The sequence below is a fragment of the Danio rerio genome, chromosome 15 (assembly GCF_052040795.2).
Source record: "Danio rerio strain M-AB ecotype USA chromosome 15, GRCz13ab, whole genome shotgun sequence".
Lineage (NCBI taxonomy): Eukaryota > Metazoa > Chordata > Actinopteri > Cypriniformes > Danionidae > Danio > Danio rerio.
The window spans coordinates 2,643,983-2,665,529 of NC_141035.1; the positions used below are offsets into that span (position 1 = coordinate 2,643,983).

A 21,547-nucleotide genomic window follows, 5' to 3' on the forward strand; every position below is an offset into this window, starting at 1 on the left:
ATATCAATAAATATAAAAATCATACATTTATTATCCTAGATGTGCAGTATTTGAATAGAAAGACGTGTTATTTTAGTGCTGTTTAACTTACAAGTCAGTCCATATATTCTTAGGCGTCAATATTAATAATAAAGGAATAATTCACTACAGATCATCAATCACTTGACAAACAAACCTGTTTACATTTCTTCCTTCAATTAAACCTGAAAGATGACACTTTGAAGAATGCCCAAAACCTGTAACCATTGACCTTCATAGCATTGGTTTGTCCTACTGTGGAAGTCACAGTTTTTCAGCTTCCTTCACAATATCTTCATTATCTCTACTAATAAAGGTTTGGAAACACTTGAGTGTGTGTAAACCGTGGGTAAATGTTAATTTGTGTGTGAACTATCCATTAATTTCGAACTTCTTTAAGCTAATATGACAGACATTGTGACATCCTTTGATTATTACCAGTGTTTCATATCATTACACATAAAAATCATACATTTAATATTCTATATGTGCAGTATTTGAATGGAAAGGAATTTTATTTTAGTGCTGTTTAACTTACAAGTCAGTCCATATATTCTTAGGCGTCAATATTAATAATAAAGGAATAATTCACTACAGATCATCAATCACTTGACAAACAAACCTGTTTACATTTCTTCCTTCCATTGAACATGAAAGATGACACTTTGAAGAATGCCCAAAACCTTTAACCATTGACCTTCATAGCATTGGTTTGTCCTACTGTGCAAGTCAGTTTTTCAGCTTCCTTCAAAATATCTTCATTATCTCTACTGATAAAGGTTTGGAAACACTTGAGTGTGTGTAAACCGTGGGTAAATGTTAATATGTGGGTGAACTATCCATTAATTTCGAACTTCTTTAAGCTAATATGACAGACATGTTGGCATCCTTTGATTATTATCAGTGTTTAATATCATTAAATATAAAAATCATACATTTATTATCCTAGATGTGCAGTATTTGAATAGAAAGACGTGTTATTTTAGTGCTGTTTAACTTACAAGTCAGTCCATATATTCTTAGGCGTCAATATTAATAATAAAGGAATAATTCACTACAAATCATCAATCATTTCACAAACAAACCTGTTTACATTTCTTCCTTCCATTGAATATGAAAGATGACACTTTGAAGAATGCCCAAAACCTGTAACCATTGACCTTCATAGCATTGGTTTGTCCTACTGTGGAAGTCACAGTTTTTCAGCTTCCTTCACAATATCTTCATTATCTCTACTGATAAAGGTTTGGAAACACTTGAGTGTGTGTAAACCGTGGGTAAATGTTAATTTGTGGGTGAACTATCCATTAATTTAAAACTTCTTTAAGCTAATATGACAGACATGTTGGTATCCTTTGATTATTACCAATGTTTCATATCATTAAATATGAAAATGATGCATTTAAAAGCCTAGATATGCAGTATTTTAATAGAAACAGTTCAAAATAAAGTCCTCTCCCAAGACTGAAGCTTATGTAGGCTTCACCAATGCTGAAAAGTCTCAGACTACAACATGATGCCATTCAAGACTCCACCTTCCCGGTTCTCTTAGCAGTATAAAGAAGCTAGAAACTGTATCTCCCTCTCCCCGTTCCTTCATTTAAAGAAGAATCCCTCTCCCTTTCCCTTTCACCATTCGCTCATTCAAAGAAAGCCTGAGAACGGCTTGCACAGCTAATCTCCAGGACGCTACTTAAACAGCACCATGGCTTCAGCCGGTTTGGAGATATTGGGGATGATCCTGACCGTGGCCGGCTGGCTCGGGGTTATGGTCGCCTGCTGTTTGCCCATGTGGAGAGTGGCTGCATATATAGGCCAGAACATAGTCATCACGCAGATCGTTTGGGAAGGTTTGTGGATGAGCTGCGTGGTGCAAAGCACGGGACAGATGCATTGCAGGGTGTACGACTCCATGCTTGGACTTCCAGATGACTTGCAGGCTGCCCGCGCGCTTACCGTTGTAAGTACACTGCTCGGTGTGGTGGGTATAGCGATGTCCGTGGCTGGAGCGAAGTGCACTAACTGTACGTCAGATCCAGCAAGCAAACCGCGTATAATAATGGCAGCCGGGGGCACGTTTATTTTGTGTGGGCTACTACTGTTAGTTGCCGTCTGCTGGACAGCCAATGGCATCGTTATGGATTTCCACAACCCGCTAATGGAAGATAAGCAGAAGAGGGAGTTTGGGAACTCGCTGTATTTCGGATGGGGTGCGTCATGTCTGCTGATACTTGGCGGAGCAATTTTGACGTGTTCGTGCTCTTCGAAAGCGCGCGGAAATGCTGCGCCGTCAAGGGTGGAGTACTCTGGGGTCAAATCCCTCTCTGTCAACGGATATGATAGGAAAGACTATGTTTGAGGAGTATGAATCTCTCAGACAGACTTTAAACTACTTGCAATTCTGAAGGTTTTTATGGGACAACCTAATTGTTTGATGTTCAATCCACTTAAATTTGTAAAAACAATGAAGTTGACTTAATCGATTTGTGTTGGGACAACATGAAGAAACTGTGTGGAACCCAGCTTTTTTTTTTTTTTACAGTGAATGTCAAAAACGGATCAGTGACTGATGCTTGTTAAGAATACTGCGGATATTAGTGTTATTGTTTGCATTATTGTGTGTGTGTGTGTGTGTGTTTATGTGATTTAAAATAACAATTTGTTGTACACACTCAAAACTTATTTAAAATGAGCTGAAACAACTAAATTCTTGAGGTTTTTGGGGACAACTTAATTGTTTTATGTTCCCTCCACTTGAATTTTTGTTTAACAGTAAATGTCAAGAACAAATCAATGACTGATGCTTGATTTTGTATTATTGTGTTTGTGTGTGTGTGTGTGTGTGCGTGTGTGTGTGTGTGTGTGTGTGTGTGTGTGTGTGTGTGTGTGTGTGTGGTTTAAGAGGACAAACATTTATTTTGCTAATCTTTTAAACTACTTTAATTTGAAATGAGCTGAGACAACACAATTCTTAAGGTTTTTGGGGGGGACAACTTAATTGTTTTATGTTCAATCCACTTAAATTTTGTAAAAAAATAAAATAAAATTTAGCTAATTAGACAGCATAAAGGAATTGTGTTGAATCCAGCATTTGTTTTACACCCAAAACTGTTTCATGTGCTGTTTGTTCAAACTACTTGTTTAAATTGAGCTGAATCAACACAATACTTAAGGTTTTTTTGGGACAACCTAATTGTTTTATGTTCAATCCACTTAAATTTTGTAAAAACAGTTCAGTTAATGTTAGTTAGACAACATGGAGGAATTTTTTTTACAGTAAATGTCAAGAACAAATCAATGACTGATGCTTGATTTTGTATTATTGTGTTTGTGTGTTTGTGTGTGTGTGTTTGTGTGTGTGTGTGTGTGTGTGTGTGTGTGTGTGTGTGTGTATGTGTGTGTGTGTGTGTGTGTGTGTGTGTGTGTGTGTGTGTGTGTGTGTGTGTGGTTTAAGAGGACAAACATTTATTTTGCTGATCTTTTAAACTACTTTAATTTGAAATGAGTTGAGACAACACAATTCTTAAGGTTTTTTTGGGGGGACAACTTAACTGTTTTATGTTCAATCCACTTAAATTTTGTAAAAAATAAAATAAAATTTAGCTAATTAGACAGCATAAAGGAATTGTGTTGAATCCAGCATTTGTTTTACACCCAAAACTGTTTCATGTGCTGTTTGTTCAAACTACTTGTTTTAATTGAGCTGAATCAACACAATACTTAAGGGTTTTTTGGGACAACCTAATTGTTTTATGTTCAATCCACTTAAATTTGTAAAAACAATGAAGTTGACTTAATGGATTTGTGTTGGGACAACATGAAGGAATTGTGTGGAACCCAGCTTTTTTACGGTAAATGTCAATAATGAATCAGTCACTGATACTTGATTAACAATACTGCGGATATTAGTGTTTGCATTATTGTGTGTGTGTGTGTGTTTGTTTATGTGGTTTAAAAGAACAATGTGTTGTATACACTCAAAACTTATTTATAATAGGCTGAAACAACATGATTCTTAATGTTTTTTTGGGCACAACTTAATTGTTTTATGTTCAACCCACTTGAATGTTGTAAAAACAGTTCAGTTAATGTTAGTGAGACAACATGGAGGAATCTGTTTAACAGTAAATGTCAAGAACAAATCAATGACTGATGCTTGATTTTGTATTATTGTGTGTGTGTGTGTGTGTGTGTGTGTGTTTGTGCTTGTTTATGTGGTTTATGAGGACAAACACTACTTTTGCTGCTTTTTAAACTACTTTTATTTAAAGTGAGCTGAATCAACACAATTCTTTTGTTTTTTTTTTTGGGACAACCTAATTGTTTTATTTTCAATCCACTTAAATTTGTAAATACAATGAAATTGACTTAATCGATTTGTGTTGTGACAACATGAAGGAATTGTGTGGAACCCAGCTTTTTTACGGTAAATGTCAAAAAAGAATCAGTGACTGATACTTGATTAACAATACTGCGGATATTAGTATTTACGTTATTGTGTGTGTGTGTGTGTGTGTGTGTGTGTGTGTGTGTGTGTGTGTGTGTGTGTGTGTGTGTGTGTTTATGTGGTTTAAAAGAACAATGTGTTGTATACACTTAAAACTTATTTAAAATAGGCTGAAACAACACAACTCTTGAAGTTTTTTGGGCACAACTTAATTGTTTTAAGTTCAACCCACTTGAATTTTGTAAAAACAGTTCAGTTAATGTTAGTTAGACACCATGAAGGAATCATGTGGAATCCAGCATTTGTTTAACAGTAAACGTCAAAAACCAATCAGTGACTGATGCTTGATTTTTGCATTATTGTGTGTGTGCGTGCTTGTTTATGTGGTTTAAGAGGATGAAAAAATCTGTATTATGGCATTGCTATGACACAGTTATCACAAAAAGCAGGTGAAATATGAGGACATTGCTGACCTCAAGCTTCTAAATCAGACAGGATGAGTTTATTTCCGAGAGTGAAGCTGCACACAGTCTCCTGTGATGGTTGGGTTGAGGGGTAGGGTGGGGTTAGGGCAATACAATATACAGTTTGAACAGTGTAAAATGAACGGAAACCTTTTACCAAAAACAAACATTATGTTTTATGTTCAATCCTCATAAATTTGTCAAAAGTGTTAAGTTACTTAATCAATTTGTGTTGGGACAACATGAATATGTTGTGGAACCTGCATAGTGTAAACTAAAAATATAAATACTTTTGCTGCCTGTTTACATATTTAAAATAAGCTGAACTAACACAATTATTGAGATTGGGGGGAGGGGGGCAACTTAATTATTTAATAAAAATAAAATTATATATCAAACACAGCTGATTCTGTTAACCGATGTGTTCAAGACTCTTTTGATTCCTCGATTATTTGAATCAGCTGTGTTTGATTAGGGTTGGAGCAAAACTGTGCAGAGCTGCGGCTTACAGGAATTGACTTTGACACCTGGTTTATGTGGTTTAGGAGGACACTTTAACGATTTGAAAAAAGGTTCCACACAAATCGATTTGTGTTGGGAGAACGTGAAGCAATTAAGTTTACAGCGAAAGGCATTCGCTGAGTAAAAGATATCTTGGAATAGTTGGCAGTTCATTCCGCTGGGCGACTCCTGATAAATAAGGGACTAAGCCAAAGGAAAATGAATGAATGTTAACATTTCCTCCAAAAAATGACTAAATAACCAGCCTGAACCTGAAGAAACGTACGTATTTTTGTCAGTTTAGTGGCTAATTCATACAAATTCGTACGAGTTCAGTCGTACGAAAATATATGATTTTAAAAAGGAGGCGTGGCACCTAACCCCAACCGTCACTGGGTGATGAGCAAATCGTACTAAATTGTACGAATTAGATCGTACAAATTCGAGACTAGAGCTAAAAGTTACGAATTGCCGTGAGATTGCATTAAAATAACACATTAAGTTACTTTAAAAAAATGTTAACAAAGTGCCTAAAAACTGTAATGCATTACTTTAAAAGTAACTTTACCCAGCACTGATTTCTGGGTCACATGCAAATGGAAACAATGCACTGCTTGTTCTAGTAAATCTCGAAAGTCTTTGGTGGCCAAATCTGGAGTCAGGAGAGCGTAAACTGAGACCAGATGAAGATAAATCCACCTGCCTTACTGCTCAGAGGATGCCTGTATAATTATGTGTTTTAACTACTAAAGAGTTCAATAGTCAGGAAAACAAGCTCCAGTGTCTATAACGCAGCTATTTAAAGTGATAGTTCATCCAAAAATGAAAATATGTTCTCCCTACACATTAAAAAAATATCTTTAAATGAGCAGTTTTCTGATCCATGTTTTAATTTTTCCACGTTTATTTCTGCTTTTGAATTGCATTTACATAATTTCAAGGAATTAAAATGTCACTAAGAGTCACTTTGTTAAAGTGTGGAGTTGAATTGTCAACATCAAAAGTAAACAGAGCAGAGATCAACATCCCATAATGCAACTGACAGCCGTAAACAAGCAGAGAACTCCTGTGAATCTCAAAACACAGAAACTGTTCATTAACGAATGTATTTGTTATATATTTATTGCTGGTGTAGTTCCAGTCTAAATGTCACAGTTGAAGTTCAGTTCAGTTTGTTCATAAAGCACATGACACTGAAGCGCACCTCCAGCAAAACTTGGAAAGAGTGCTGCTCTCTAGTGTCCGCTAAAGGGATCTAACCGTACATTGTAAATAATGCTGGGTTCCACACAAATGATTTGTGTTAGGACAACATGAATTAATTAAGTTATCTAATTACGATTTACAAATGAAAGTGGATTAAACATAAAGCAATTAAGTTGCATTAAAACCCTAATACGTTAACTGAATGAAATTGAGTAAACTCGTTGCCTCAATTTAATTGAGTGACAGAGTCTCCCAAAACTTGCCTATTTAAGTTTATTTAACTTGCCGGTTTGGTAGATTATCTTAAAATTGTTCAGTTCAGTGTGTGTGTCTTTGTGTAATTATATGAATAAATGTCGCCATTTATTCCCATTATGGTGAATAATTATACATGAAGCCTTGTTTTCTGATAAAAAAAAAAACCTTCACTAAAGGGTTGCACTTATTAGAATTGTACAGTCAAGACTACATTTAAAACAACCTGTTTTTTTTTTTCAAACGATTAATAGTGATTTTGATTCCCTACAAGACTCAGAATGTTATAGGAATCCGAATAAATAAGATTAATATAAAATAACGAATCGAACAGAATATTTAATCTAAAGTAATATTGAAAGAAACAAAATAATCTTATTAATGTTTTATAAATGGAGTCAGATAAACTGGCAATTCTGACTTAATAACTTTCAATTCTGACTTTATAACTCGGAATTCTGACTTAATATCTCGAAACTCTGACTTTACAACTCTCAATTCTGGCTTAATAACTCTCAATTCTGAATTAATAACTCAAAACTCTGACTTTATAACTCGAAATTCTGACTTAATAACTTGTAATTCTGACTCAATAACTCGTAATTCTGACTTAATAACTGGCAATTCTGACTCAATAACTCGTAATTCTGACTTAATAACTCGTAATTCTGATTTAATAACTGGCAATTCTGACTTAATAACTGGCAATTCTGACTTAATAACTCGTAATTCTGACTTAATAACTGGCAATTCTGACTTAATAACTGGCAATTCTGACTCAATAACTCGTAATTCTGACTTAATAACTCGTAATTCTGACTTAATAACTCGTAATTCTGACTTAATAACTGGCAATTCTGACTTAATAACTCGTAATTCTGACTTAATAACTCGTAATTCTGATTTAATAACTGGCAATTCTGACTTAATAACTCGTAATTCTGACTTAATAACTGGCAATTCTGACTTAATAACTCGTAATTCTGACTTAATAACTGGCAATTCTGACTTAATAACTGGCAATTCTGACTCAATAACTCGTAATTCTGACTTAATAACTCGTAATTCTGACTTAATTCGGACTTAATAACTCGTAATTCTGACTTAATAACTGGCAATTCTGACTCAATAACTCGTAATTCTGACTTAATAACTCATAATTCTGATTTAATAACTGGCAATTCTGACTCAATAACTCATAATTCTGACTTAATAACTCGCAATTCTGACTTAATAACTGGCAATTCTGACTTAATAACTCGTAATTCTGACTTAATAACTGGCAATTCTGACTTAATAACTCGTAATTCTGACCTAATAACTGGCAATTCTGAATCAATAACTCATAATTCTGACTTAATAACTTGCAATTCTGACTTAATAACTCGTAATTCTGACTTAATAACTGGCAATTCTGACTCAATAACTCGTAATTCTGATTTAATAACTGGCAATTTTGACTCAATAACTCGTAATTCTGACTTAATAACTGGCAATTCTGACTCAATAACTTGTAATTCTGACTTAATGTCTTTAAATTCTGACTTAATAACTAAAAATTCTGACTTTATAATTCGAAATTCTGACATAATAACTTGAAACTCTGATTTTATAACTCGCAATTCTGACTTAATGACTAAAAATTCTGACTTAACTCAAAATTCTGACTTAATAACTCGCAATTCTGACCTAATAACTCGAAACTCTGACTTTATAACTCGGAATTCTGACTTAATATCTCGAAATTCTGACATAATAACTCAAAATTCTGACTGAATAACTTGAAATTCTGACTTAATAACTCGAAACTCTGACTTTATAACTCAAAATTCTGACTTAGGGCCTACTGCATATCAAACGACCGAAACGATATAACTAGAGAAATCTCCACTGTGCTGAGCGAGAGCGCTCACTGAACAGCGCAGCATCGATGACGTAAGTGCTCCCAGGCCTGATTGTAGTGTGAGTGCGGGCCGTCGGGGGAGACGGGAGGGGGAACAAGCGTACTTTGGCCCGGTTCGAGGCAACTGTACATAGTGTGAGTACAGCCTTAATAACACGCAATTCTGACTTTATAACTCAAAATTCTGACTTAATAACTCGAAATTCTGACTTAACTTGAAATTCTGACTTTATAAGTTGGAATTCTGACTTAACTCAAAATTTTGACTTTATAACTAACAAATCTGACTTAATAACCCAGAATTCTGACTTTGTAATTCGGAATTCTGACTTTATAATTTTTTTTTACATTGTATTTTTTTTATTTTTATTTAGCTTCCATAGATAATGTACCTTGTGAATTTCTTAGTCGTTTTGGTTCAGGTGTATTTGGTTTAACGCTTGTTTCCTCAGACGTAGCATCCACATGAAACTGTGCTGTGGTGGTGACTTCTTTCCGCTTAACACCTCCAACCTGACTGTCTCTCGACACAATATTCCTTTTACACCCTAAGATAAAAGGGGACGTATGATTCAATCATATATATTATTATTTTTGCAATAAATGTAAAGTGTCTTAAAAAAACATATACAGTTAAAATCAGAATTATTAGCCTCCCTGTCTATTTTTTCCCCAATTTCTGTATAATGGAGAGCAGATTTTTTCAACACATTTCTAAAAATAATAGTTTTAATAACTCATCTCTAATAACTGATTTATTTTATCTTTGTCATGATGACAGTAAATAGCCTAACACTTCAGTTTGTCACATTTCATGCTATCAACAAACCATTAACTAACACTACGAGCTTAATTAACTAACAATTAGCTGCTTATTAATAGTAAGGTATTAGTTGGGTTTAGGTTTGGCTATTGGCTAGGACTAGTAATGCAGAATAAGATCATACTTTATAACTACTATTGAACAGTTCATATCTTAACAACAGGCAGGTAATAGGTCAGTAATTAATTACATGAATTATGAACTAAACTAAACAGTCACCAACACTTCTTGATTTAGGAATTTGCAGATATTTAGACTAGAAACAAGACAAAAAATCCGAGTAACACAAGCTGTTTTTTTGCAGTGTGCATTTTTCCTGGAGCGTCATTGAGCATTTAATGACAAACTAACTTCATTTTGACTCATTATTCCTTACAAAAAATAAAAATAAAAAAATTAACTTGTCCAAAAAATGCTTCAATACACTTTAGTTTGTCACATTTCATGCTGTTAACAAACCATTAACTAACACTCCTAGCTTAATTAACTAATAATTAGCTGCTTATTAATAGTAAGGTCTTAGTTGGGTTTAGGTTTGAGTATTGGCTAGGACTAGGGATGCAGCATAAGTTCATACTTTATAACTAATTACAAACTGTTAATATCCTAATAATCGGATTATAAGCCAGTAATTAATAACATGAATTATGACCTAAACTAAAGTGTCACCAACGCTTCTTAATTTAACATTTTGTAAATATTTAGACCAGAAACAGGACAAAAAATCCAAGTAACACAAGCTATTTTTTTTTTCAGCGTGCATTTTTCCTGGAGCATCATTGAGCATTTAAAGAAAAACTCACTTCATTTTGACTCTTAATTTCCGTAAACAAGATGATATTTACTTGAAATCTTAAGTTTTCTGCATTTTCATTGTATTTAAGTTGTGACAGGACCAAAATGCTCAATTTTAAGTCATGTTCAGTCAGTTTCACTTGATTGTTTAAGGAAAGGCAACATTAGGGTTTACAGTGTATAGACTTACATTCTAGACTTAATGCCACTGTGTCGCCCCTTTTTTGCAGTGTGCAGCATGCCTAACACTTTAGTTTGTCACATTTCATGCTATCAACAAACCATTAACTAACACTACGAGCTTAATTAACTAATAATTAGCTGCTTATTAATAGTAAGGTATTAGTAGGGTTTAGGTTTGGGTATTGGCTAGGACTAGTAATGCTGAATAAGATCATACTTCATAACTACTAATGAACAGTTCATATCTTAATAATAAGCAGGTAATAAGCCAGCAGTTATTAGCATGAATTGTGAGCTAAACTAAAGTGTCACCAACACTTCTTGATTTAAGAATTTGTAGATATTTAGATTAGAAACAAGACAAAAACTCCAAGTAACACAAGCTATGTCTAGAAAATGCTTCGGTAACACTAGTTTAGATCACAATTCAGTATATTAGCAAACCATTAACTAACACTACTAGCTTAATGAACTAATAATTAGCTGTTTATTAATAGTTAGTAAGGTCTTATTTGGGTTTAGGTTTGGGTATTGGCTGGGACTAGTGATGCAGAATAAGATCATACTTTATAAGTGCTAATAAACTGTGAATATTTTAACAATAGGCAGTTAATAAGCCAGCAGTTATTAGCATGAATTGTCACCTAAAGTGTCACCAACGCTTCTTGATTTAGGAATTTGTAGATATTTAGACTAGAAACAAGCCAAAAACTCCAAGTAACACAAGCTGTGTCTAGAAAATGCTTCGGTAACACTAGTTTAGATCACATTTCAGTTTATTAGCAAACCATTAACTAACACTATGAGCTTAATTAACTAATAATAAGCTGTTTATTAATAGTTAGTAAGGTCTTATTTGGGTTTAGGTTTGGGTATTGGCTGGGACTAGTGATGCAGAATAAGATCATACTTTATAAGAGCTAATAAACCGTGAATATTTTAACAATAGGCAGGTAATAAGCCAGTAGTGAGAAGCATAAATTGTGAGCTAAACTAAAGTGTCACCAACGCTTCTTGATTTAGGAATTTGTAGATATTTAGACTAGAAACAAGACAAAAACTCCAAGTAACACAAGCTATGTCTATAAAATGCTTCGGTAACACTAGTTTAGATCACAATTCAGTATATTAGCAAACCAGTAACTAACACTACTAGCTTAATGAACTACTAATAAGCTGTTTGTTAATAGTTAGTAAGGTCTTATTTGGGTTTAGGTTTGGGTATTGGCTGGGACTAGTGATGCAGAATAAGATCAAACTTTATAAGAGCTAATAAACAGTTCATATTTTAACAATAGGCAGGTAATAAGCCAGTAGTGAATAGCATGAATTGTGTCCTAAAATAAACTCCAAGTAACACAAGCTGTGTCTAGAAAATGCTTCGGTAACACTAGTTTAGATCACAATTCAGTATATTAGCAAACCATTAACTAACACTATTAGCTTAATAAACGACTAATAAGCTGTTTATTAATAGTTAGGGAGGTATTAGTTGGGTTTGGGTATTGGCTAGGACTAGTGATGCAGAATAAGATCATACTTTATAAGAGCTAATAAACTGTGAATATTTTAACAATAGGCAGGTAAAAAGCCAGTAGTGAGTAGCATAAATTGTGAGCTAAACTAAAGTGTCACCAACACTTCTTGATTTAAAAATTTGTAGATATTTATACTAGAAACAAGACAAAAACTCCAAGTAACACAAGCTATGTCTAGAAAATGCTTCGGTAACACTAGTTTAGATCACAATTCAGTATATTAGCAAACCATTAACTAACACTATTAGCTTAATAAACGACTAATAAGCTGTTTATTAATAGTTAGGGAGGTATTAGTTGGGTTTGGGTATTGGCTAGGACTAGTGATGCAGAATAAGATCATACTTTATAAGAGCTAATAAACAGTTCATATCTTAATAATAGTCAGGTAATAAGCCGGTAGTAAATAGCATGAATTGTGACCTAAAGTATTTCTCGATTGTCAACGCTTCTTGATTTAAGAATTTGCAGATATTCAGACTAGAATTAGGACAAAAACTCAAAGTAAAGCATATACTTTTGTGTGCAGTGTAAGAATGAACAGCAGTGCCCAGCACTGACTCCTCCTCCTCCTCCTCTCCACCTGATCTGGGATATAAAGGACACTTGTTTTCTCACAGATCCACTCCATTTGCTCTGAAATTCGTCTTGAATCGCAGGTGCTCAAATTTCCCCGTTTACTCTCCAGCTCTGGAATTTCTCAGCAAGCCATGTCTTTCGGATTGGAGCTCGTGGGGATTATTCTATGTGTCTTAGGCTGGCTTTTGGCTATTGTGGCCTGTGCTATCCCGATGTGGAGGGTCACCGCCTTCATCGGCTCCAACATAGTGACCGCGCAGATCATCTGGGACGGTTTGTGGATGTCCTGCGTGGTTCAGAGCACCGGACAGATGCAGTGTAAAGTCTACGACTCCATGTTGGCTCTGTCCCAGGACCTCCAGGCGGCTCGAGCGCTGACCGTCATATCCATCCTTCTGACCGTCCTGGCCGTCTTAGTGTCCATCGGAGGAGCCAAATGCACAAACTGCATCGAGGAAGAGTCATCCAAAGCCAAAGTCATGATCTTCGGAGGGGTGCTCTTCATTTTGGCTGGTCTCATGCAGCTGATTCCCGTGTCCTGGTCGGCTAATAGTATCATCAGGGACTTTTATAACCCTTTGCTGCCTGATGCTCAGAGGCGAGAGATGGGTGCCGGGTTATACATTGGATGGGCCGCGGCCGCACTTTTAATTATGGGGGGATCCTTGCTTTGTTGCTCCTGCCCTCCTCAGGAGAAGAAATACAACCCGTCTAGGATGCCGTATCCCGCATCTCGCTCTACAGGTGGGGTAGGGTACGACAGAAGAGACTACGTGTGAAATAAACAAACTCTTTGCCTCAATTGGTGGGCATCATTTTTTTCGAGGGGCGCGGGGGGGGGTCTAAATATGCCATGCATTCAACATTTGTGTGATTGTCTAAGAGTTTTGATGTTTCCTCATGTGAGTACAGTCTTAATAGTGATGCTGTTGAGTATAAATTAGGACTGAATGGTAATTACATGCATGTTTTGGTAACACTTTAGTATATGGCTGCATTAATGTTAACAATGTCCATATTTAGTGACTCACAAGGGTTTCTTGTTTATTTATGTTTGTGAATTGCATTATGGGATGTTGATCTCTGCTTTGTCCACTTTTTTGATGTTGATAATTCAACTCTACAGTTGAACAAAGTGACTTTTATTGTCTTTATTACAAGGTTTTTGTAGCATAGTACACAAAACCTGACGCTAAATCACTCTAAACTAATAAAAATGTTAATAAAAGTCACTTTTTCAAACTTTTCAAGGTTAAACGTTGTTGGAAAAAGAGATTAAAGTCCCATAATGCAGTTCAAAAGCATTAATAAATGGGGAAAAATAAAAATATGAATCACAAAATATGGAAAACGCTACTTTACGGTTATTTTTTTTACAGTTTAGTTGATGTATTTACTAACCTGAACGTTTTTATTCAGTTTTGTTGATGTAATTTGATAAATAAATGTTTTTTTTAGCTCTTGCTGACTCACAGTATATGTTAGCAAGAACTAAATTGAATTTTAAGGATCATTCTTGGGTAAAAAGTAATGTGTTACCATTAAAAAAGATGTTTAAATTGCAAAAAATAACATCCTTTCACATTTCTAATCTTGAAAAGTAGGTAAATAAGGAGAAAATATGCCATGTATTCTCCATCGACTTGTTTAATTATCTTGTTTGATGTTCCTCATGTAAGTTCAGTCCTAAATTAGATGTTATTAAGTACAAACTGGGACTAAATTGAAATGCATGCTTTGGTAACACTTTAGAATATGGCTGCATTAATGTTAACAATGTCCATATTTTGTGACTCACAAGTGTTTCTTGTTTATTTATGTTTGTGAATTGCATTATGGGATGTTGATCTCTGCTTTGTCCACTTTTTTGATGTTGATAATTCAACTCTACAGTTGAACAAAGTGACTTTTATTGACATTTATTACAAGGTTTCTGTAGCATAGTACACAAAACCTGACGCTAAATCACTCTAAACTATAAAAAATGTTAATAAAAGTCCCTTTTTCAAACTTTTCAAGGTTAAACGTTGTTGGAAAAAGAGATTAAAGTCCCATATTGCAGTTCAAAAGCATTAATAAATGGGAAAAATAAAAATATGAATCACAAAATATGGAAAACGCTACTTTACGGTCATTTTTTTACAGTTTAGTTGATGTATTTACTAACCTGAACGTATTTATTCAGTTTTGTTGATGTAATTTGATAAATAAATGTTTTTTTAGCTCTTGCTGACTCACAGTATATGTTAGCAAGAACTAAATTGAATTTTAAGGATCATTCTTGGGTAAAAAGTAATGTGTTACCATTAAAAAAGATGTTTAAATTGCAAAAAATAACATCCTTTCACATTTCTAATCTTGAAAAGTAGGTAAATAAGGAGAAAATATGCCATGTATTCTCCATCGACTTGTTTAATTATCTTGTTTGATGTTCCTCATGTAAGTTCAGTCCTAAATTAGATGTTATTAAGTACAAACTGGGACTAAATTGAAATGCATGCTTTGGTAACACTTTAGAATATGGCTGCATTAATGTTAACAATGTCCATATTTTGTGACTCACAAGTGTTTCTTGTTTATTTATGTTTGTGAATTGCATTATGGGATGTTGATCTCTGCTTTGTCCACTTTTTTGATGTTGATAATTCAACTCTACAGTTGAACAAAGTGACTTTTATTGACATTTATTACAAGGTTTCTGTAGCATAGTACACAAAACCTGACGCTAAATCACTCTAAACTATAAAAAATGTTAATAAAAGTCCCTTTTTCAAACTTTTCAAGGTTAAACGTTGTTGGAAAAAGAGATTAAAGTCCCATATTGCAGTTCAAAAGCATTAATAAATGGGAAAAATAAAAATATGAATCACAAAATATGGAAAACGCTACTTTACGGTTATTTTTTTTTTACAGTTTAGTTGATGTATTTACTAACCTGAACGTATTTATTCAGTTTTGTTGATGTAATTTGATAAATAAATGTTTTTTTAGCTCTTGCTGACTCACAGTATATGTTAGCAAGAACTAAATTGAATTTTAAGGATCATTCTTGGGTAAAAAGTAATGTGTTACCATTAAAAAAGATGTTTAAATTGCAAAAATAACATAATTTCACACTTGTTATCTTGTTCCTGATGTAATTTCAGTCGTTATTGACTATAAACTGGGACTGAATTTAAATGAAATGTGTGTTTTGGTAACAATTTACAATAATGTTGCATTAGTTAATGTATTTACTGACAGGAACAGTACATTTATTACAGTATTTGTTCATTATTCATCACTGTCGACGTTAATGAAAATAAAGATATTGTTAGTTCTTGCTAACACAGTGTATAATAGCAATTATGAATTTGGATTTTAATGATCAGTGTTGGGTAAAAAGTAATATGTCAGCAGCATTAAAAAGATGTGTAAATTTAAAAATAACATACAGTAATTTCACTCTTCTTATCTTAAAAAGCAACTAAGTGAGGGTAAAATAGGCCATGTATTCTCCATCGACTTGTTTAATTAAGTTGCTGGATGTTCCTGATGGAAGTTCAGTCCTAAATGTGACGTTATGGAGTACAAAGTGGAATTGGTTTTAAAGGAAATGCATGTTTTGGTAACATTTTACGAAGAGGTTGCATTAGTTAATGTATTTACTGACATGAACAGACAAGGAACAGTACATTTATTACAGTATCTGATCATCTTTGTTGACGTTAATGAAAAGCAAAGTTATTATTAGTCCTTGCGAACTCACAGTGTAGCAAGAACAAATGTGGATTTTAATGATGTTTCTTGGGTACAAAGTAATATATTACAGTTTTAAGCCTAAAAGTTAATCTTACACTTTTTAAAACATGCAAAAACAACGAAACAGACACGTTCACATTTCTTAAAAGTAACCAACATATTTTAAAAGTGACAATAGATATGAGTAATTAGTAAGATTAGTAGATATTAGATATTAGTAATGTTACTGTTTTCCCAACACTGTTAATAATAGTAAAGGTTGAGCTGTGAATAATATTAAATGATGTACAAAACTGTTAGAAAATACATTAACAGCAAAATGAAACCTTATTATCAAGTGTGACCAAAGTTGTAAGCTAAACGTGTTGAATATAGCTTCACTTTAGATAATTTAGCCGACGTTTTACATCTATTTGTTCTCATTCCTTTTATCAATCTATCTTTCTTTTTTTAAGGATTAGTTGCACTAAGATTTTTTATCTGATTCATATTTTATTATGGCAAAGTCAAGTTGATTGTGTGTTCACGATGCTAATTTAAACATTTCATTACCCTTTTTTATTGAATATTAGGCACAAGCAGCTTTTCATGCTGGATTTTGTTTTAATTCAATTTGTTATTATTGTTTATTTATACATTTTTTTGCTGTAGAAATGATTACATTTTGATAACCAAATTGTTTGCTAATAAATTAAAAAAGCGCCTGTGTTCATCAAAACCTCTCACTTTGTATTGGTATTATTTGTATTGTAAAATTTTAAATAACTGACTAAAAAACAACCCTATAAATTGAGCTTTTGTGGCCTGGATTTATGAAAGAAGTTTCAGAAATTGGTTTTGATGTAAAACATCAACCCAGGCTCATTCTGATAATGTACCCCTATGTGCATTTCTGGAGAGCATCAAAACATTCTAGGATCTACGTTTTTTGCAGTTTTTGTTTTCGCAAATCCACCGGAGACCGCTGTGTACGCTTTTTTAGATCTTAAATTTCCACCAAAAAATCCACCATAGTGCGCTGTCAACTGACGGACTGACCAATAACCCCACCTCCCCCTTCCCTAAACCCAACCGACAGTGTTTTAAAAGGCACCAATTGACCAGCGCCCAATTACTTCCCTAAACCCAACCTAAGTGTTTTGAAAAGCAGTCCAAAAAAAGAAAAACATACTCACCCTGTTATTAACCTGTTTATTTTATGTTTTGTTTTTGTCTTACCTGCTTTCTCGAACCGTTCTTTGCCAGACTCGAACCCCATCGTCGCGGTCAACTCCTCTCTGCATCTCACATCGCCCCGTAGCGTTCGTTCCTTCATTCATTTTCTTGTCGGCTTTGTCCCTTCATTAATCCGGAGTCGCCACAGCAGAGTTTTTACGCAGCGGATGCCCTTCCAGCCGCAACCAATCTCTGGGAAACATCCACACACACATCCACACACACACACTCATACACTACGGACAATTTAGCCTATCCAATTTACCTGTACCTCATGTCTTTGGACTGTGGGGGAAACCGGAGCACCCGGAGGAAACCCACGCGAAGGCGGGGAGAACATGCAAACTCCACACAGAAACGCCAACTGAGCCAAGGTTCGAACCAGCGAGCTTCTTGCTGTAAGGCGACAGCACTACCTACTGCACCACTGCTTCGTCCCCCGTAGCGTTCGTTTTAAAAATTAAATGCAGCCATATGTACATCTGGCTCCATAATTCGCGATCTCCAGAAATGTATATAGGTGTACGTTTTCAGCATGAGCCTTTGTTGTAAAATGTTGAGGATCTGAAATTTTTTTTTTTAAGTTGACTCAACTTAAAATTTGCTTGCTGCAATTGTGTAGAGCTTTTTGAGTAGACTCAAATGCAGTACTCTTCAGCTCGTCGCCTTGCAATTTTAAGTTGTTTTTTTACAGTGTATTGTGTTTATACACAAAAAACATTCTGACATCAAGTCAAGACAGGCGACGCAGTGGCGCAGTAGGTAGTGCTGTCGCCTCACAGCAAGACGGTCACTGGTTTGAGCCTCGGCAGGGTCAGTTGCGCGTTTCTGTGTGGAGTTTGCATGTTCTCCCTGCGTTCGCGTGGGTTTCCTCCGGCTGCTCCGGTTTCCCCCACAGTCCAAAGACATGCGGTACAGGTGAATTGGGTAGGCTAAATTGTCCGTAGTGTATGAGTGTGTGCATGAGTGTGTGTGAATGTTTCCCAGAGATGGGTTGCAGCTGGAAGGGCATCCGCTGCATAAAAACGTGCTGGATAAGTTGGCAGTTCATTCCGCTGTGGCGACCCCAGAATAATAAAGGGACAAAGCCGAAAAGAAAATGAATGAAGTCAAGACAACAGATACTTTTAGGTTGCTTTAAGTTGTTTTGATAAGTTATTCAGGTTTCGACCATTTTTTTTTAAGTTATACAAAGTTTAACGTAACATTTTTAGTCGGTTTGATTGATGTAAGTTGAGACGACTAAAAAAGCCCTCCTGTATATTTTTTCCCCAATTCCTGTTTAACGGAGAGAAGATTTTTTCAGCACATTTCTAAAGATAATAGTTTTAATAGCTCATCTCTAATAACTGGTTTATTTTCTCTTTGCCATGATGACAGAACATAATATTAGACTAGATATTCTTCAAGACACTAGTATTTAGCTTAAAGTCACATTTAAAGGCTTAACTAGGTTAATTAGGTTAAAGTTAACGTAATTAGGCAAGTCATTGTATAACAGTGGTTTGTTCTGGAGACAATCTAAACAAATATTGCTTAAGGGGGCTAATAATATTGACCTTAAAATGGGTTTAAAAAATTAAAACTGCTTTTATTCTAGCCGAAATAAAACAAAGAAGACTTTCTCCAGAAGAAAAAATATTATAGGAAATACTGTGAAAAATTCCTTGCTCACATCATTTGGAAAATATTTGAAAAAGAAAAAAAAATCATAAAAGTGTGAATAATTCAGACTTTAACTGAGTACTAATATAAACAAATACTTCAACTCATGATGAATTGTAACTATTTAATGTATGCTCTCCTGACAATGATCTCATTATTGTTCCTTCATAAGGACATTACCATGACTAGCATGTCCACAACCTGAAACTGAAGACGTGGGGCAATGTTACTTCCCATCCGTAACAAAGCCAAAACTACACCTTGAAATCATCAACGGATCACGTAACAAGAGCAGGTGGCAAATGCTGGCACAAACGGGAGAGGATACCATGTTAAACTTGTCGGAGGTTACGTTTTTAGCTATAGCATTAGCTTCATTATGGAAAAACACAACAAAATTATATTCAACAAATATAAAAGTTCAATTCACTTTATTAGCAAATCCTTACCTAAGACTTTTATCTCAATTAACTACTAATTAGCTGCTTAGTTGGGTTTAGGTTTGGGCATTGGGTAGGACCACAGGTGTAAAATAAGATCATACTCCATAAGGTCACAATTCACATTATTAACAAATCCTTAACTAAGACCTTTAGCTCAATAAACTACTAATTAGCCTTTTATAATATTAAAGGTATTAGTTGGGTTTAGGTTTGGGCCCTGGCTAAGCCTAGGGATGTAAAATAGGATCATACTATTTGAAAGGTTACATTTTTTTGTGAGAGGAGATTCAGAAATTGGTGGAAGCATATTATTGTAAAAATACCAACGGAGGCTCATTTTGATTACGTACCTCTAAATAAAAAATCTGAAGAGCGTCAAATACGTCCCAGGAGCCACGTTTTTTTTTTGCAGGTTTTGTTTTCGCAGATCCATCAAATCCACCAGAGGCCGCTGTCGACTGATTGACAGACTGACCGATACCCCCACCCTGGGGCACCGCTTGGGGTGAAAAAGTGAAGGACGATTCTAAGGGCCCACACATTTTTGGGGACCCCCAGAGACATTATGATGACCCCAAAACCCACCCCCCCAACCCGGTCTTCACTTTACTCCACCCACCCCGCTTTCACTATTTCACTTTACTACATGCCCCCCCACCCCCCACCCCCCCTTACTTTTGCACTTTTGTCCGCGAACCACTCCACCATGACCCCCCATACCCTGTGCTATTGACTTTAATCAGCGAACCTCCACCTACACACCCCTCCCCCCTCTCTTCACTTTTGTCCACGAACCCCCGAGCGCTCTTCATTTTAGTCAGCGAACATCCACCTACACTCTTAAACCCAACTGATAGTGTTTTAAAAAGCAATTCAGAAAAAGTAAAAGCTCTCGCCTGATTTTTTTTTTTTACCAAGGTTTCAAATTTTACCACATTCACACCCTGTTATTTACTTGATTGTTTGATTTTTCGGCTTTTGTTTTCATATTACCTGCTTTCTGCAACCGTTATTAGCTAATCATTACCAAAGACTTTTTGCTCAATAAACTATTAGTTAGCTGCTTATTAATAGTAAGGTGTTAGTTGGGTTTAGGTTTGGGCATTGGCTAGGCCTAGGGATGTAAAATAAGATCATACTCTATAAGGTCACAATTCACATAATTAACCAATCAATAACTAAGTACTGGGTGAGGCAGTGGCGCAGTAGGTAGTGCTGTCGCCTCACTGCAAGAAGGTCGCTGGTTCGAACCTCGGCTCAGTTTTCGTCTCTGTGTGGAGTTTGCATGTTCTCCCTGCGTTTGTGTGGGTTTCCTCCGGGTGCTCTGGTTTCCCGCACAGTCCAAAGACATGCGGTACAGGTGAATTGGGTAGGCTAAATTCATGTGTATGAGTGTTTGTGTGTGTGGATGTTTCCCAGAGATGGGTTGCGGCTGGAAGGGCATCCGCTGCGTAAAAACTTGCTGGATAAGTTGGTGGTTCATTCCGCTGTGGTGACCCCGGATTAATAAAGGGACTAAGCTGACAAGAAAATGAATGAATGAACTAAGTACTTGAGCTCAATAAACGACTAATTACCTGCTTATTAATAGTAAGGTGTTAGGTGGGATCACGTTTGAGCATTGGCTAGGACCAGGGATGTAAAATAAGATCAAGTGTAATAAACAGTTAATATCTTAGTATAGGAGGTGAATTGTGACTTGAACTTAAGGGTTATCTAACTTCTTTGTGCAAAGCTTAAGGAAGAACCAATTTTTGGCAGCTTTGAAGTG

The 21,547-nt window shown here is 35.3% G+C and overlaps 3 protein-coding genes across 7 annotated transcripts in view; 2 read left to right on the forward strand and 1 right to left on the reverse strand.

Moving 5' to 3' along the window:
- The window catches only part of amotl1 (angiomotin like 1), a 314,310-nt gene that overhangs the window by 141,928 nt on the left and 150,835 nt on the right, over nucleotides 1–21,547 (reverse strand). The window lies entirely within an intron of this gene.
- LOC100333734 (claudin-4) lies at nucleotides 1,603–2,521 on the forward strand. The gene has a single exon (XM_087283678.1). It carries the CDS (start codon nucleotides 1,724–1,726, stop codon nucleotides 2,375–2,377), a length of 654 nt encoding a protein of 217 aa, XP_087139804.1. The 5' UTR covers nucleotides 1,603–1,723; the 3' UTR covers nucleotides 2,378–2,521.
- LOC100333863 (claudin-3-like) lies at nucleotides 12,758–18,796 on the forward strand. Of its 5 annotated transcripts, XM_087282302.1 has the most exons (4): nucleotides 12,758–13,696; nucleotides 14,465–16,637; nucleotides 16,672–17,806; nucleotides 18,656–18,796. In XM_087282302.1, exon 1 carries the CDS (start codon nucleotides 12,844–12,846, stop codon nucleotides 13,489–13,491), a length of 648 nt encoding a protein of 215 aa, XP_087138428.1. In that variant the 5' UTR covers nucleotides 12,758–12,843; the 3' UTR covers nucleotides 13,492–13,696; nucleotides 14,465–16,637; nucleotides 16,672–17,806; nucleotides 18,656–18,796. The 5 variants fall into 5 exon arrangements, with proteins under 5 accessions (XP_087138428.1, XP_087138427.1, XP_087138429.1 ...); XM_087282301.1 differs by having other exon boundaries at nucleotides 12,758–16,637; XM_087282303.1 differs by lacking the exon at nucleotides 18,656–18,796 and having other exon boundaries at nucleotides 12,758–13,747; nucleotides 14,514–17,167.

Coding starts and splice junctions, on each gene's coding strand:
- LOC100333734 (XM_087283678.1), top strand. CDS start 1,724: ATGGCTTCAGCCGGTTTGGAGATATTGGGGATGATCCTGACCGTGGCC.
- LOC100333863 (XM_087282301.1), top strand. CDS start 12,844: ATGTCTTTCGGATTGGAGCTCGTGGGGATTATTCTATGTGTCTTAGGC.